Raw genomic sequence first — 19,232 nt, 5'->3', positions numbered from 1 at the left:
TGTGTGTGTGTGTGTTGAGTAAATTCGCTTATCAGACCTGGAGCCATCTCTCATGTCTGCCTCCCACTCTCCCTGTCCGGTCTCTTCCTTTCCCGGCCGGCTTCAAACAAGTCACATGTTTGCTTTTATTCTATTTTTTTTTTCTTTGAAATCCACTTCCAGCTGGAACATCGTTCTGGTTGGCCTTCAAACGTCATCAGGAACATTGTTCTGTAAGATAAGATGCGTATCTTTTTTTTTTTTTTCAGGTAGGTCTTTTGAAAAACAGAAGAATTACAGTATGAACAGTGATGGAACTGTCGTGAACGGATTTTCGGTGTTGAGGATGAAGTTTCTCTTTGCGTTTCCTCTCAAGGTTTCTTCCTCATGAAGTCTCATGGAGTTTTTCCTTCACCACAGTCGCCACTGACTCGCTCATTAGGAATAAATGTATAATTAAAAAGAATAAACGTATAGACACCAAACTTCTACATTCTTTTATAGCTGCTGCATCTCTGTAAAGCTGCTTGGAGACATTATCCATTGTTAAAAGTTCTCTAGAAATACACATGAATTGATTTGAAGATGTTTGAGGTTAGCAAGATCTTCACACAGCCTCATGACACACACACACTGTAAACATTTTTGGAGTGAACTGTAACTGATACGTTTCCTCCACTGGCTTCATGGAGCTGCACGCATCAGAACGGACCATCAAACAGACCATCATCCCTCCACCTCACAGCACTTATCTCACCCCGCATTGCACCCTGCTTCCCTCCATGTTCTACCACTGCTCCCACCATCTTAGAACTCTTCTGATTTTTTTTCACAACAGTATGAACTGGAACTGGAGTTGTTGCCTCCTCGACATCTGGATTCCGCTCCCTGAGCTCACTGATGCTCTTAGAGAACTTATGAGTCCCACAAGAAATCTTTTGGTGGAAAGCCTACCCAGAAGAATGAGGGTTATTAGAAAAGATCTTGGATGTCCAACAAAAATTTGCGGACACCTTACTATAAAATTGGTATGTGTTTCTTTTTGATCATCCCCTTCCACATTTGGTCTCCATTCCCTCCTATAATAAGCTTCAATCTTCTGAGATGATGCTCCACTAGATTTTATGGAGGTTTGTGAGATTGCATTCAGCCACAGGGGTGTTAGTAATATTCATGTAGGTTGAGGCGAGAAGATCTGGAGTGCAGTCAGCCTGAATAATTCATCCCAAATGGTGTGCAATAGGGTTGAGATCAGAACCCTACGGCAGGCCATGCAGGATCTTCTACATACTTCCAACTCATGTAAAACACATGTTCATGGAGCTGGTTTTGTGCACAGAAGTAGTAAAGTAAAGGGTACATTTCATGCGAAGGTAAAAACCAATAGAAATTACTTTGTGCTAACAGTTAGGAGTGGAAAACTCTGGTGTCCCAGACATCCATATAGGAATGTTGATGAAAGCTGAGGTCCAAATGCATAGGGTTAAGGGCCTTGCTCAAGGGCCCAAGAATAGCAACTATACCAGGGGTTCAAACCCCTGACCTTCCAATCAGCGCCCCAGAACCTTAAACACTGAACTACCACTTGCTATAGTGTTTGGGTGTAAAAGTGAAGCACACATTCTGGGTAATAATTGGATGTGGTGCATGAGGTTTTCCAGGAAGTTCTGTCGCTTTAAGAGGCACCAGTAGGAGGAGTCCCGCATGTCCTCGCGCTAATAGCGATTAAAAAGAGCAGCGCACAGAGGAAGCGTTGTATTGAGTCCTTGTGTAAGTGTCGCAACAGGACTGTGAATGCCTGCGCTTATAGCTGGCGTACCCGCGCTAACACACACACACACACACACACACACACACAAGCGCGCGTTAAACAGGATCTTTACGAGCAGCATGCATTAACTCAGTGTACCATGTAACTGTGGATTAGGAGCTGAAGGTGAGTTTCAAGCGCATCTGTGATCATTTCTCCACTCTCTCATTCCTGCTTTTTCTTCCTCTGTGTGTGTGTGTGTGTGTGTGTGTGTGTGGTGAAGATGGCACTGTGTTTATCACATTGGCTGACTGTGCACCTTATAAAGACTCGTGTGTTTGTCCATGTCTGGTGTAAGAATGGCATGACAAACTCAAACACACACTCTTGCAGGATACAGATAATAAATAGGCTGTGTGTGCGCGCGTGTTTGCGCGCGTGTGCGTCAAAATAGACTTTTTTTTCATTTAACAATAAGGCTGCAGTATGTCATACAGATGCAAGATATTATATATTGTCTAGATAGATAGATAGATAGATAGATAGATAGATAGATAGATAGATAGATAGATAGATAGATAGATAGAAGCTCAGTTTATTAATCAGTATATTAGTCTCAGATAATAAAGTGATTATTCTTTTTTAGTTTAAAGATCAAAGAATAAAAATGCAATACTTTATTGTTTGCTAAGCCACTGTGTGTGTGTGTGTGTGTGTGTGTGTGTGTGTGTGTGTGTGATAGATAGATAGATAGATAGATAGATAGATAGATAGATAGATAGATAGATAGATATATAGATAAATAGATGGATAGATAGATAGATAGATAAATAGATGGATAGATAGATAGATAGATAGATAGATAGATAGATAGATAGATAGATAGATCCATCATCTGTATTTAATACCCTAATTTATAAGTAGTGCTTATAGACAAACAAATAAATCAATTAATAAATTAATTGATTGATTAATTTATTTATTCATTGTTTGTTTGTTTGTTTGTTTGTTTGTGTACAAGCTGTACAATATGATAGATGTGACTGTGTGCACTGGTCGACATTTCTGCTGCGTTCCGCACGCACACTTATCATGGAAACCCGTCCCCCCCAGTGCCCGCTGGAGAATGCCTTTACTTCCATCCCGTATTCCCTGCACTCAGGCCCCGCCCACCCCAGGCCCCCAGAGTAGTATAAAACTACTGCCCAAACATTCACTTGCTCCGTACTTCTTACAGATGTATTTTCTTGCGCACTACGGCGCATCGCGGGAGCGCGCGCCCGTACACGCACGCACACGCGACAGCCCTGTCGCGCGCCCGCGTTGACAGGAGCGCACTTATCCGGATGAGTCACTTGGCCGTTTAAGGTAGCTTTTTTTTTCCCCGGTTGGCCAGACCCCAAGACGCATGCGCGCGCTCACACGCGCTCGTCGTCGCCTTGCCGCTCAAGTAGAGCGGGTCCAGTTGCTCGGAAACCGCGGTTAAATTAGTAGAGTGAAAGTGTGTGTGTGTGTGTGTGTGTGTGTGTGTGTGTGTGCGTGTGGGATGCGTCTCTTTTTTCATCAAGACAAAAAAAAGGTTATAATAATAATATTATTATTATTATTATTATTATTATTATTATTATTATTATTAATATATAAGGGCTGGGTGGGTAAATGGGACGATACGATTATCCTTATCGCGAGATACAATTCTGCGATAGCACGTATCGTATGTATCGACAAATTTACTGTCGTATAATAAAATAAAAAAAGTGTAATAACTGTTATTATTATAATTTTTCATTATTATTATAGTTTTTATTTAGATTTAATATATCATATGATTTTTTTTTTCGTTATTGTCCTAAAAGATTTCGATATACTAAAGTTTGTCTAACGTGCATTTCTTAAAGTACATGATGTGTGTTTGTGTTTATGCGACACTGATTTTGGTCACATATTATTTTCGGTGAAACAAAGAAAAAGCTGAAAGCGAGCCGTGTGTTTGTAGTCAGCACAAACAGTAGCAATGAGATGATTATAAACACAAATAAAAACACTGATAACGACTTTAATTTATAAGAGTGATGTTTATCACAGTGACGTGGAGATTATTCTTACGTTTATTTATGTAGAAAATGGTTACAGGTCTACTGGTTCCTCACACGTAGCCAGAGATTTGACATTGAGACATATGTATTTATATATATTTAGCAAGTTTGCACCACAAAGCCTTGCGACTGGTTCTGTGTGTTTCCTGTGTAACCTTGTTGTCTGGTAATACCAGAAAATGACCACAGCGCTGGCTTCCGCTACCCATAAATACAGCAGAGAAATGTCCGTATTGACCACGGCCGGCCTGGTACGCCTCGCACCTGTTGCGAGAGGAAGCGTTCGCCCCGTGGGGTTCATTATCACGGATCAGGTTTCACTGCGAGGGCCGATTGTGTACACAGTTACAGGCATGCAGGACGCTGGGAGTACTTTTTTTTATACATTACAGTTTTGTTGTCTTTTGGAGAAGGTTTAAACCAGTGCCAGTGCGATGGTTAGATTTATAGGCACATGTTCTCCAACACACCACAATACAGCAGAATACACCACACTACAGCAGAATACACCACACTGCAACACAATATACCACACTACAACACAATTTATCACACTACAACACAATATATCACACTACAAAACAATATACAACACTACAACACACTACACCACACTACAACACAATACATCAGACTACAACAAAATATATCACACTACAACACAATATACCACATAACAACACAATATATCGCACCACAACACAATATACCACACTAAAACACAATATACCACACTACAACACAATATATCACACTACAACACAATATACCATATAACAACACAATATATCGCACCACAACACAATATACCACACTAAAACACAATATACCACACTACAACACAATATACCACACTACAACACACTATACCACTACAACACAATATATCACACTTCAACACAATATATCACACTATATCACACTACAACACAATATACCACACTACACCACACTACACTACACCACACTACACCACACTACACCACACTATACCGCACTAGACCACACAACACTACACTATACAACACTATACCACAATACACCACACTATACACACTACACTACACCACACTACACACACTATACCACACTACACCACACTATACCACACTATACCACACTACACCACACTACACTACACACTACACTACACTATACCACAATAAACCAAACTATACCACACTCCAACACACTATACCACTACAACACACTACACCACACTACAACACAATATACCACACTACACCACACTACAACACACTACACCACACTATACCACACTACAACACAATACACCACACTGCAACACAATATACCACACTACACCACACTACACTACACTACACTACACCACAATACACCACACTATACCACTACAACACAATATATCACACTACAACACAATATATCACACTATATCACACTACAACACAATATACCACACTACAACACAATATACGACATTACACTACACCACACTACACCGCACTACACCACACTATACCACACTACAACACACTATAACACTATACCACACTACACCACACTATACAGTACCACACTACACCACAATACACCACACTATACCACACTACACCACACTATACCGCACTACACCACACTACACCACACTATACCACAGTACACCACACTACACTGCACTACACCACACTATACCACACTAAAACACAATATACCACACTACAACACACTATACCACACTATACCACACTATATACCACACTATACCACACTACACCACACTACACCACACTATACCACACTACACCACACTATATACCACACTATACCACACTATACCACACTACACCACAATACCCCACACTATACCACACTACACCACACTACACCACACTATACCGCACTAGACCACACAACACTACACTATACAACACTATACCACAATACACCACACTACACCGCACTACACCACACTACACCACACTATACCACACTACACCACACTATACCACACTATACCGCAGTATACCTCAGTATACCACACTATACCACACTACACCACACTACACTATACCACACTACACTACACTATACCACAATAAACCAAACTATACCACACTCCAACACACTATACCACACTACACTACACCACACCACACTACAACACAATATACCACACTACACCACACTACAACACACTACACCACACTATACCGCACTACAACACACTATACCACACTGCAACACAAAATACCACACTACAACACAATATACAACACTACACCACACTGCAACACAATATACCACACTATAACACAATATACCACACTACACCACACTATACAGTACCACACTACACCACACTATAACGCACTATAACAGTACAACACAATACACCACACTACACCCGCTACAACACACTATACCACACTACAACATACTATACCACACTACAACACACTACAACACAATATACCACACTACACCACACTATACAGTACCACACTACACCACACTATAACACACTATAACAGTACAACACAATACACCACACTACACCCGCTACAACACACTATACCACACTACAACACACTACACCACACTACACCACACCACACTACAACACAATATACCACACTACACCACACTACAACACACTACACCACACTATACCGCACTACAACACACTATACCACACTGCAACACAAAATACCACACTACAACACAATACACAACACTACACCACACTGCAACACAATATACCACACTATAACACAATATACCACACTACACCACACTATACAGTACCACACTACACCACACTATAACGCACTATAACAGTACAACACAATACACCACACTACACCGCTACAACACACTATACCACACTACAACATACTATACCACACTACAACACACTACAACACAATATACCACACTACACCACACTATACAGTACCACACTACACCACACTATAACACACTATAACAGTACAACACAATACACCACACTACACCACACTACAACACACTATACCACACTACAACATACTACACCCGCTACAACACACCACACCACACTACACCACACTACAACACACTATACAGTACCCCACTACAACACACTACACCACACTATAACAGTACAACACACTACACCCGCTACAACACACTATACCACACTAGAACACACTAGAACAGTACAAAACACTACACCACACTATAACACACTGTACTACACTACACACACTATACCACACTACAACACACTACAACACAATATACCACACTACACCACACTATACAGTACCACACTACACCACACTATAACACACTATAACAGTACAACACTATACACCACAATATAACACCCTATACCACACTACAACACACTACACCACACTACACCACATTACACCACACTACAACACACTATACCCCACTATACAGTACCACACTACAACACACTACAAAACTCGATACCACACTACAACACACCAAACTACACTACACTAAATTAAAACTGTATTTGTAATGTACACATTCATTCAGAATACGACATATTGTGAAATGCTTTTTACGACTGTCCAACTTGTAAACATGAAAGAAACACAATATAAAGATACAAAATAAAGAGTAAAGTAACATCAAAATAAATCAAATAAGTATAAAAGTAAATTTAAATATAACCTGACTTTAAGTATAAATAAAAAAAAAGATAAATATACATATATATATATATATATATATATATATATATATATATATATATATATATATATATATATATATATATACACACACACACACACACACACACACACACACACACACACACACTAGCGCTAGCAAAAAAGTATATATGTATATACATGAATTAACAGAAGGGATGGATGGATATGTATGAGAGAAGTACAGATTAAAGACTCAGTGTGATGGTATTGTCATTAAAGTGTCCATGTGCAAGACTAAACACAACACTAGACTACTCTAATACACACCACACCACACTAAACAACACCTTAAAAGCTACACTACACTACACAACACTACACTACACACCACACTACTATTCCACACTACACTTCAATACTCATGACTACACTATACCACACTACACACTACTCTATACTACACTACACTACTCTTTTTCACACTACACTACAATAATCTACACTACACTACACCACACTACAAACTACACTACACTACTCTACACTACACTACACTAAACCACACTACACTACACTACACTTTCACCTTAAATTCTGTAAAGCTGCTTTGAGACAATGTCTATGGTAAAAGCGCTATAGAAATAAACTTGACTTGACTAAAACATTCTACACTACACTACACCATAACACAATACACACTACACTACACTACACTACACCATAACACAATACACACTACACTACACTACACCACACCACAATACTCTATACTACACTACACACTACACTACACTACACTCCATTGCTGTATAACACGCTACACTACACTACACTACACAATACTACACTACACTACACTACACCACACCACAATACTCTATACTACACTACACACTACACTACACTTTTTATTATGCTTCGTAATGTGTTTTTATTCCTCTTATACTTTAATTATCTGTTAACAATTTCCTATTAAAGAACATCATGCTTTTTATCCGTTTGAGGTTCTGGGACGTCTACAGATCAGGTTAACTCCTGCTCTCGCTTACTTTACAGCAGCTATAAACATATTCTGTATTAAAAAAACTCACAGCTAGTGATCCTAATTTCCCATGTCAGAAACTAGACCGATGCTGGAGACTGAGTGAATATTCCTTTACAGAAACCATGAGCACAGCACCGTATCAAAATTAAATTTATAATTTATTAAGCACTTTTGTTTGTAGCCATAGAATAACCAGAGCCCCAGTGACTGATTAGATCATTACACATTTGAATACAATTGTTTGTTTATGTGAACCTGTAGTTTAGATCTGATTTGAAGCAGCACTGTAAGAAAAAGTTCATGGATTCATGGATTGCATTAAAGAGCGTGATGAAGTTTTAAAGAAAGCTCGAAAGCTGTATTAGATAAGGTTACTCAGTTAATAGCCTCAAAGCATTCCTGGAAATCTTTTAGGTAAACATACAGTATTAAAGAGCATGAGCACAGATGTCTTTAGAAACAGAAAGGCTTATGCAATTTATTCGCATGTATTTGTTTAAAAAAAAAACCTTATATGGATTGTCAGAATCTAAGAATTTATTTCCAGGTCTCTGTCCAGGTCTTTGTTCAGGTTTTCATGCTACACTGTTTTGAATTTTTATCTCCTGACAGGGTTTACATTGGCTAGACAGTAAATCATTTGGCAAACCTGTTATTTCTTTTTATAAATAAATACTCTCAAGTTGTAACCTGCTGTGCCAAATGGAAAGTTTTCAGTCTAAACACTTATCACGGGCAGCCCTTGGAACCTGGAATCGCGCAGCACTGGCTTAAAGAATAATATTAGCATTAGGTTTGATTCGGAGTAGTGCAGTGTAAACATTGTTGATAACGAAGCTGTGCTAAAATTCACAGGAAAAAAAAAACACTGATTCTTAGAGACTCGTACACGTGACAGCTATGAGAGCGATCGTTCAGATGATTTCTTAAAATTATTTTATTGTTTGGCTACACAAGCCCTGTAAAAGCGAGCGTTTGTCATATCACAGCTGGTGATGCTGGGGAACATTGCTTAATCTTTCTTTTCTGAAAGACCTTGAGAAGGTCCACTGCACAAGGCAACTCAACTTCAATTAGTGTCAGAAAAGCCGCGTTACTGCAAAAAAAGACAGACAGTGATGCCCCGGGTTGAGCAATCTTCCATAAAACCTAAAAGATCAAGCTACACTTCTGGCTTTAGGTGTGTAAAGTTTAAAAGGTTTTATTCTAAGAATTTCTTAGAATACAGTACAGATCTCAAATAACAGGAAATGAAAAGGATACATCACCTGGTCCTTTCAAACTGTAGTTTTATTTCTGAATAAATGTTGAATTCTCTTCGGTGGCCTGCTGGAGATTCCTCTAAAAATTTATTTTTCTTCTCTCCATGGCTGTGTTTAAGGTACATGACACAGCAGCTTGGTGGCTCACGGCTTCAGTGAGTGTTTCCTGGCTTGAATGCGACTCGATTGCAGCTGGAGCATGTCCATTGCAGGCTTGACTGTCCAGGAGATTTGTTTACCCCCGCAAAGCCTCTTCCTGCATAGCAGTCAATGCCATAGCATGTCCAGAGCCAAGCCCTCCTGGAAATGCGACAATAATCTTGACAAGTGAGTGTTACAATTGGCCGTCAACATGTTATTGTAAGGTAAACCTTGAAGTTGTATTAGGTTTGTTTGGATCTGTACTTTCTCTGATAACCTCTGAAAAAAAAATTGTTGTTTGAAACAACTGTGCAAAAAAAGTGAAAAGTTTTTTCGTTTTTTTCACCTTTGTGCAGCTTCTACTTCAGTGTTGAGTCCTCTGTAAATTGCAATGTCCAATCAAGGCAACAGGTGCCATCTTACTTAACAGGAGACAGTAAGTAAAATTCAGGTATTAAAACATATAATATTATGTTTTCTGTGTCCTAACTCACTGTCTTCTTTCTTCCTTGTACAGAACACAGAGTCCATTCCTATACGCTGCTGAGTCCCGGTGCCCAACCGTTGACTACCAAAAAGTCCCGACCCACTCACCTTTGCATCCCCTCTCCATTTGTTTCACACACCCCCAGCCCCAATGAAGATGACCAGGTGGTCCCTGGCTTGCAACGTCTCTCTGTATCTGACCGTATCTCCCCTCCTCAGACGCCTAGCCGAGCAGCAAAGCCTCTTCCCCCAATCCCTCGCTCTGTGGACTTATCTCCTGACCAGACTGTGGACAATGAGGTTGAGTTCTTTAATGGAGACGACAGTCGTTGTTTGGTGTCCGAAACGTGTCCAAAACCTTCCCACTTCCGGTATGGTATGCAAAGTCGACGAAGCTTTAGAGAGTGCGGACAAATCAATTATGCCTATTTTGAAGGGCCAGTACCCCAACAGAAAAAGCAACAACAAAAACAACAACAACAACAGCAGCAGCCAAAGAAAAAGCACGAACACGAGTCCCAGGAAAGCCTTCTTCCACAGCAAAGGGAACCGGATCAACACGAACACTCTCAGCATCAGCATAAAGCAACGTGTATGCGTCAGCGCAAGCTCCGGCGTTCCCATTCAGGCCCTGCAGGCTCCTACAGCAAACCCTCCACCCTTCGCCCGTCTTGCCATCACCGGAACACGCAAGACCTGGACAAACCCGAAGTCCCTCCTAGGGTACCCATTCCCCCACGGCCTATCAAAACCGGTGATTACCGTCGCTGGTCAGCAGAGGTCACTGCTGGGACATGTAGCGATGATGACCGACCTCCCAAAGTACCCCCTAGAGAACCTCTGTCCAGCGGCACAAGCCCTAAGAGCCTTCCTATTTACCACAACGGGGTCATGCCTCCAACCCAGAGCTTTGCCCCAGACCCCAAATACGTGAGTCGAGGACTGCGGAGGCAGAACAGCGAAGGATCCCCGTGCATTTTACCCATCATGGAAAACGGCAGGAAGGCCAGCACTACGCACTACTTCCTGCTCCCGCAGCGGCCCACGTATCTGGACAAGCACGAGAAATACTTTGTGGACAGTGCTGTGAATCGAAAGACTGAGGCATCAGGCTCCAGTTTGGACTGGTCATGTGACAGCAAGAAGAAAACACACTCGGAGCTTGTATAAGGTGAAGGAAATATAGGTTATAGGACATGGACAATGCCTCATTTTGTGAGCACCAAGATGACTCTGCTTCTGTTCCTGAGCAGTTGTTATAATTGTTATAGTTATACCCTGAAAACTAGGGTAAGTTCCATACAACCTGCAGTTACAGACGTTTTTTGTCGCATTGTTGCTGTTCACCAAAACTGAGGCAAAATGGCGGTGCTGCTCCGAAGGCACCGGTCACTCAATAACATCCCAGAACGATTATTCTTTATACATTTATTAGCTCATTGTTCATTGTTTAAAGTGTTTAAAATGCAGATTATGGTGCAGTCGATGGGTATGAGCTGGTCTGGTACCTCATTTTATTCAGTGTTTATTTTCTTTCTTTTTTTTTCTTTAACAGACTATGTTGCTAGTAGTCAGGTATTGTTTTTGTAGATTGCTGCTTCTGTGGCCAGCGGCGAGCCTCAGAGCCTCGCAGGTCAAACTCTGGAGGGATGCTGAGTCAGTAGAGGATCTGTTCAGTTTGTGTTGAACATTTGAAATATGAAGTAAGCCAAGGCCAAGTTATTTTTGTGGCTGGATTGAAGGATATTCCATATGAAACCTGACTGTTCCATTGTGAATAAATAGGCATGAAGTTGGAAATGTATGCTGTTTAGACTCCTGGATCATTAGTGCTCTTAGATCTTGTATGGAAACTGTGTATGTATATGTGTATGTATGTGTATGTATGTGTGTGTGTGTGTGTGTGTGTGTGTGTGTGTGTGTGTGTGTGTGTGTGTGAGAAAGAAAAAATGCATACAAATGGCCCATTTTTGAGGCATACCTTTGATTGTAAAAACTGCAATGTGCATGTTACATAGGAACCGCTTAAATGTAGCATTTGTGTTCATCGTCATGCATGGACGATATTTGTGATTTTTTATTCAGTGCTTCAAATTCAGGAAATGCACCCACAATATATATTTTTTTGGTCTGAAAACAGGCATAACACAAGCTAAACGGCGCTGATTAAATGCAGTCGCTGTAAGTATTCTTCATAGAGTATGCAAACACTATTAGAGCTGATGGTCCCTTATAAACCTGGTTTTTTGGTTGATGACGTACAAACCTGGCCTGTGTACGCAGGAGCTCCTCTTTAGCATTCCTGTTTTAAATACTACCTCTGGTTTTAATTTTTGGGGCAATCAAAATAAATGTTTTGATGTGTTGCTCATTACAAAATGAATCAAATAAAAAAGAAGCCAAAATACAAAAACCTGCAATCCTTTTGAAATCGGCCTCTCGAATTTCCACGAAACGAGTTGAGATTCTGTTGAAAGGCCCAACCCCTGCATATTTGCGTGTCGCAAAAAAAAAAACATATACACGAATAAATTCCTGTTTTTTAAACTTGCTTTCTAGCCATCGTCTTTGAAAATCTGTGAACAAGCTGTAAGAGTTGTGAATAGCCCAATCCTACCTCCCATAATGGGAAATAAAAAATCATTCTCTTTATTAATATCTCATTATCTCACATCGATAACGCATTACTGTACTCATTAGTTCGAGCGAATCGCTTTACTGTTCATCTGAAGCCGTTTCCTCAAGAATACCATTAGCTTCAAATTTTTGATTACACAGTCATGACCACTCACAAAGACACTCATCTGTTGTGAAAGAAAACTTGTCCAAAAGCTGTATTTAAACCCGTATACGCTCAGCTCCGTACACGTCTAATACAATCGGCCCCGACTCGAAACAAAACAGACTTTCCTGTTCCTTGTACATGCATACCTATCAGACATGATTTCTGTGGGTGTGGCGTGAGCCTCGGAGACTTTGGCTGCTGGCAGCGGGTAAATGAGATGTTTTATTGTTATATATTGTTATATAATGGTTATACACCATTGTGATTACTCAGTAAATGTAGCAGGTGCATCATAGTTACCTTGAAAATAATGATTTAAAAAAAAAAACAACAAAAAAAGTGAGCTAAGAGGTCAATCATCTACGCAGAAATCGGGAACATTATGTAACTGATGCCACTTTTTTATATCGTTTTTTTTTTGTATTGTCCGTCGTTTATTTTTTTTTATTTTTTTCTTATTGGTCGTTGTTGTTGATGCTCTTTTTTTTTTTTTACAAAATTCATTTATCACAAAAAATGTTTACATTGTACTATTTAATCTTTGACTTGTTTCCTGTGTCTTATCCGAAAGAAATGAAGGCGAGATCAAGAAGAAATGATTGATGTTTCTCTACTGTCGTGTGGAACGAGCGAAAAAATGCACTGAGAGAGAGCAGTATATTGTAATGTCTCGAAGTATTTAACACAGTCCTCTTAGCTACACTGAATAGTGCTGTGTGCAGTATAGATCCTGAAGGGAAAAAAAAAAAAGAAGAAAATAAACACTTATTTATGAACCGTGTTTGGTCTTGACTCTGCGTGTCCTCTTGTATCTCGCTCTGTGAAAGATGGCCGGAACACAGAGATATTGCTGTTTTGCCTGTTTTATCGCCCACGCCCTCGTGCTCTGCCTCATTACTACTGGCCTTGTTCCAGGCAGGAGGAAGGTGAATTACGGCGTCGCCCAACTGCTGAGCTCAAATCAGGTTTTTTTCTTTTTTGCTTTCTGCAATACTGATTAGGGTCTGATTTCAGATAGAGATGGTAAGGACACATCAGCGTTACGGGACAACTTTTGCCAAAAGTATCAATCTCTTACACACACACACACACACACACACACACGCAGCAATAGGTTCACTTCATTCCCTACTTTACTTCCTCTTTGTCATTGTCATTCAGTCTTGTTGCATCTGCCCTCTCAAGTATAGATAAGACACCATAAGCATAATATTGATATGTGAATCTTTCTGAACATCCCATTCCACATTTGCTCTCATAATGAGCTCCACTCTTCTGGGAAGATGGTCCACTAGATTTTGTGGACATTTATTCAGTCCCAAGGCTGTTAGTAAATCAGATTCTAATATAAGTGAGCTGAGGAGGCCTGGGGTTCAATACGGTATGAGCTAAAGCAAAAGATCTTCCTCTCCAACCCATTTTAAACCATATCTTCATGGTGCTGGGTTTGTTCTCAGGTTCATTGTCTTGCTGGAACAATTTAAGGTCTCCTAATCTCCAAATATGGCTGGAAAAGTCGGATTTCCGAATATTATTCTATATTTTGTGAATGAGTAGACAGTGATCAAACTTTGGAGGATATTACGAATGTTAATTGCTTTATGACGTGTGAGATAAAAACGTTGCCTTTTTTATTGCATAATGGTTTTATAATTGCGTGCGTTGTTCCTTAGTGGAAAGTGGTTCATTTTCCAAAACATCATCTGACCAGGAAACTGACTGACAGTAATGCCTGTTACCATGGCAACCGAATCATTATGATAATTGTTATTATTATTGTTTGATCTTTTTTATTTTAACTACGACTCAAAACATGAAGTATATGTGTATAATGTGAGAATGTGGGAGCTCAGTGGTCAAGGTCGGAATGTGATGGGTTCAAGCCCCATTATTGCCAAGCTGCCACGCTTGGGGCCCTTAAGCAAGGCCCCTAACCCTCCAGAGACGCTGTAACGTGTGACACCAGCATCCTAATTATGCAGCACCACCTATAATTTTGAAGTAGACGCACTTTCCTTTTACAAACATTACTAAACCATAAACTACATTAATACAAGTATTGATTTAATCGTAAGTAATTTATTGATGTTTACTATATAATTAAACCCCACAATAAGCCGAATGATTCCCACATGCATGAAACAACATGTTGCATTTATGAGTAGTAATACTTTATGTTCTCAATGACCTATACAACGTTCTGCTTTACACACCAGACTTTACACACAAATTCAACACAATTAACATCATTTATGTTTATTTGGGTTTTTGTAATAAGTGCATATGTGGTTAAAACTCAGGCTAATATCAGTAAGTAGACGTAAACAACGTGCTAACGTGTGTGTAGCTGATGAATAAAACACGATCGGTTGGTGTGACGAGTAAAGTTATTTGATCGTTTTTTGCTGAAACAGCATGATCTGATTTTTGTTCCTTTTTTGTACCACAATAATTTGTCGGCACGCAACACAATAAATTTGCAACACGTCAACTGTTTCGAGTTGTGTATCATTTTGTAGAGCATCCCTGTAACAAGTCTGTTCCTATTATCGACGCCATTATAGCAGCTATCAAGCAGCGGTGTAGCCAGGGATTTTTCACTGGGGTGGCCAGGCAGGGGCCAGCAGTTACTCTGGGGTGGCACAGAAAATATCAGCATGCAAACAAACACGGCCCCTCATCCAACCTTAATATAAACCTTTTTAAAAGTATTATAGGTGCTTAAATCACAATGCAACTCTTCGAGAAGAAGGACATTTATCTTTAAATGAGTCAAAAATCATTATTTTTCTGACATTTTTGTGCTCCAACATTTCTCGGCTCCCACTTTTTAACAATATTTTTGGAAAGTTTTGCGGTCCATACATTATCGTAAATATCTATTAACAAGGTTCAATTAGATCAATATTTGAGAAATTATTTTCGTCTTTTAAAAACACAGTAACGAGCAGGGAGGCCATGGCCACCCCTTAGCTCCGCCCCTGCTATCAAGATGGGCTTTTTTGCTGAAGATGTCAGAAATCTGGAAAGGAAAAAAATGACACTGGAGACTCCTTCCAAGTAAACTTTCATCAGCATGTCCTTAGAGAAAACCCATCACCAGATCAACAACTATGTCTAGAGTTTTCAGGACTTGCACATTCTTAATTTACATGATGAACGATAGTATATACAGTAGAGTATAGTTACGCCCTGACATTTTATTCGAGGTTATGAAATCTAACATGGGAAGTTATTTTGTGTAATATGGCTTTACAATTTACACACACACACACACACACACACACACACACACACACACACACACACACACACACACACACACACACACACACACACACACACACACACACACACACACACACACACACACACACACACACACACACACACACACACACACACACACACACACACACACACACACACACACACACACACACACACACACACACACACACACACACACACACACACACACACACACACACACACACACACACACACACACACATTTAAGGTCTCCTAATCTCCAAATATGGCTGGAAAAGTCGGATTCAATATTATTCTATATTTTGTGAATGAGTAGACAGTGATCAAACTTTGGAGGATATTACGAATGTTAATTGCTTTATGACGTGTGAGATAAAAACGTTGCCTTTTTTATTGCATAATGGTTTTATAATTGCGTGCGTTGTTCCTTAGTGGAAAGTGGTTCATTTTCCAAAACATCATCTGACCAGGAAACGGACTGACAGTAATGCCTGTTACCATGGCAACCGAATCATTATGATAATTGTTATTATTATTGTTTGATCTTTTTTATTTTAACTACGACTCAAAACATGAAGTATATGTGTATAATGTGAGAATGTGGGAGCTCAGTGGTCAAGGTCGGAATGTGATGGGTTCAAGCCCCATTATTGCCAAGCTGCCACGCTTGGGGCCCTTAAGCAAGGCCCCTAACCCTCCAGAGACGCTGTAACGTGTGACACCAGCATCCTAATTATGCAGCACCACCTATAATTTTGAAGTAGACGCACTTTCCTTTTACAAACATTACTAAACCATAAACTACATTAATACAAGTATTGATTTAATCGTAAGTAATTTATTGATGTTTACTATATAATTAAACCCCACAATAAGCCGAATGATTCCCACATGCATGAAACAACATGTTGCATTTATGAGTAGTAATACTTTATGTTCTCAATGACCTATACAACGTTCTGCTTTACACACCAGACTTTACACACAAATTCAACACAATTAACATCATTTATGTTTATTTGGGTTTTGTAATAAGTGCATATGTGGTTAAAACTCAGGCTAATATCAGTAAGTAGACGTAAACAACGTGCTAACGTGTGTAGCTGATGAATAAAACACGATCGGTTGGTGTGACGAGTAAAGTTATTTGATCGTTTTTTGCTGAAACAGCATGATCTGATTTTTGTTCCTTTTTTGTACCACAATAATTTGTCGGCACGCAACACAATAAATTTGCAACACGTCAACTGTTTCGAGTTGTGTATCATTTTGTAGAGCATCCCTGTAACAAGTCTGTTCCTATTATCGACGCCATTATAGCAGCTATCAAGCAGCGGTGTAGCCAGGATTTTTCACTGGGGTGGCCAGGCAGGGGCCAGCAGTTACTCTGGGGTGGCACAGAAAATATCAGCATGCAAACAAACACGGCCCTCATCCAACCTTAATATAAACCTTTTAAAAGTATTATAGGTGCTCAAATCACAATGCAACTCTTCGAGAAGAAGGACATTTATCTTTAAATAAATATCTATTAACAAGGTTCAATTAGATCAATATTTGAGAAATTATTTTCGTCTTTTAAAAACACAGTAACGAGCAGGGAGGCCATGGCCACCCCTTAGCTCCGCCCCTGCTATCAAGATGGGCTTTTTTGCTGAAGATGTCAGAAATCTGGAAAGGAAAAAAATGACACTGGAGACTCCTTCCAAGTAAACTTTCATCAGCATGTCCTTAGAGAAACCCATCACCAGATCAACAACTATGTCTAGAGTTTTCAGGACTTGCACATTCTTAATTTACATGATGAACGTATAGTATATACAGTAGAGTATAGTTACGCCCCTGACATTTTATTCGAGGTTATGAAATCTAACATGGGGAAGTTATTTTGTGTAATATGGCTTTACAATTTACACACACACACACACACACACACACACACGCAGCAATAGGTTCACTTCATTCCCTACTTTACTTCCTCTTTGTCATTGTCATTCAATCTTGTTGCATCTGCCCTCTCAAGTATAGATAAGACACCATAAGCATAATATTGATATGTGAATCTTTCTGAACATCCCATTCCACATTTGCTCTCATAATGAGCTCCACTCTTCTGGGAAGATGGTCCACTAGATTTTGTGGACATTTATTCAGTCCCAAGGCTGTTAGTAAATCAGATTCTAATATAAGTGAGCTGAGGAGGCCTGGGGTTCAATACGGTATGAGCTAAAGCAAAAGATCTTCCTCTCCAACCCATTTTAAACCATATCTTCATGGTGCTGGGTTTGTTCTCAGGTTCATTGTCTTGTTGGAACAATTTAAGGTCTCCTAATCTCCAAATATGGCTGGAAAAGTCGGATTTCCGAATATTGTTCTATATTTTGTGAATGAGTAGACAGTGATCAAACTTTGGAGGATATTACGAATGTTAATTGCTTTATGACGTGTGAGATAAAAACGTTGCCTTTTTATTGCATAATGGTTTTATAATTGCGTTGTTCCTTAGTGGAAAGTGGTTCATTTTCCAAAACATCATCTGACCAGGAAACTGACTGACAGTAATGCCTGTTACCATGGCAACCGAATCATTATGATAATTGTTATTATTATTGTTTGATCTTTTTTATTTTAACTACGACTCAAAACATGAAGTATATGTGTATAATGTGAGAATGTGGGAGCTCAGTGGTCAAGGTCGGAATGTGATGGGTTCAAGCCCCATTATTGCCAAGCTGCCACGCTTGGGGCCCTTAAGCAAG

At 39.7% G+C, this 19,232-nt stretch overlaps 1 protein-coding gene across 1 annotated transcript; it reads left to right on the top strand.

The window, feature by feature from the left end:
* Positions 1-1,740: 1,740 nt before the first annotated feature.
* errfi1a (ERBB receptor feedback inhibitor 1a) lies at positions 1,741-13,976 on the top strand. Its single transcript, XM_046875425.1, has 4 exons — positions 1,741-1,915; positions 9,908-10,115; positions 10,286-10,365; positions 10,447-13,976. The coding sequence occupies exons 2-4, from the start codon at positions 9,964-9,966 to the stop codon at positions 11,583-11,585; spliced, it is 1,371 nt and encodes a 456-aa protein (XP_046731381.1). The 5' UTR covers positions 1,741-1,915; positions 9,908-9,963; the 3' UTR covers positions 11,586-13,976.
* Positions 13,977-19,232: the final 5,256 nt, after the last annotated feature.

Source organism: Silurus meridionalis, chromosome 19 (genome assembly GCF_014805685.1).
Source record: "Silurus meridionalis isolate SWU-2019-XX chromosome 19, ASM1480568v1, whole genome shotgun sequence".
Classification (NCBI taxonomy): domain Eukaryota; kingdom Metazoa; phylum Chordata; class Actinopteri; order Siluriformes; family Siluridae; genus Silurus; species Silurus meridionalis.
Note: the sequence above shows the minus strand (reverse complement) of the source record. Positions and strands in the feature narration are given on the sequence as shown.

Coding starts and splice junctions, on each gene's coding strand:
- errfi1a (XM_046875425.1), top strand. CDS start 9,964: ATGCGACTCGATTGCAGCTGGAGCATGTCCATTGCAGGCTTGACTGTC. Junction 10,116..10,285: donor TGCGACAATAATCTTGACAA/GTGAGTGTTACA, acceptor ACCTTTGTGCAG/CTTCTACTTCAGTGTTGAGT. Junction 10,366..10,446: donor ATCTTACTTAACAGGAGACA/GTAAGTAAAATT, acceptor TTCCTTGTACAG/AACACAGAGTCCATTCCTAT.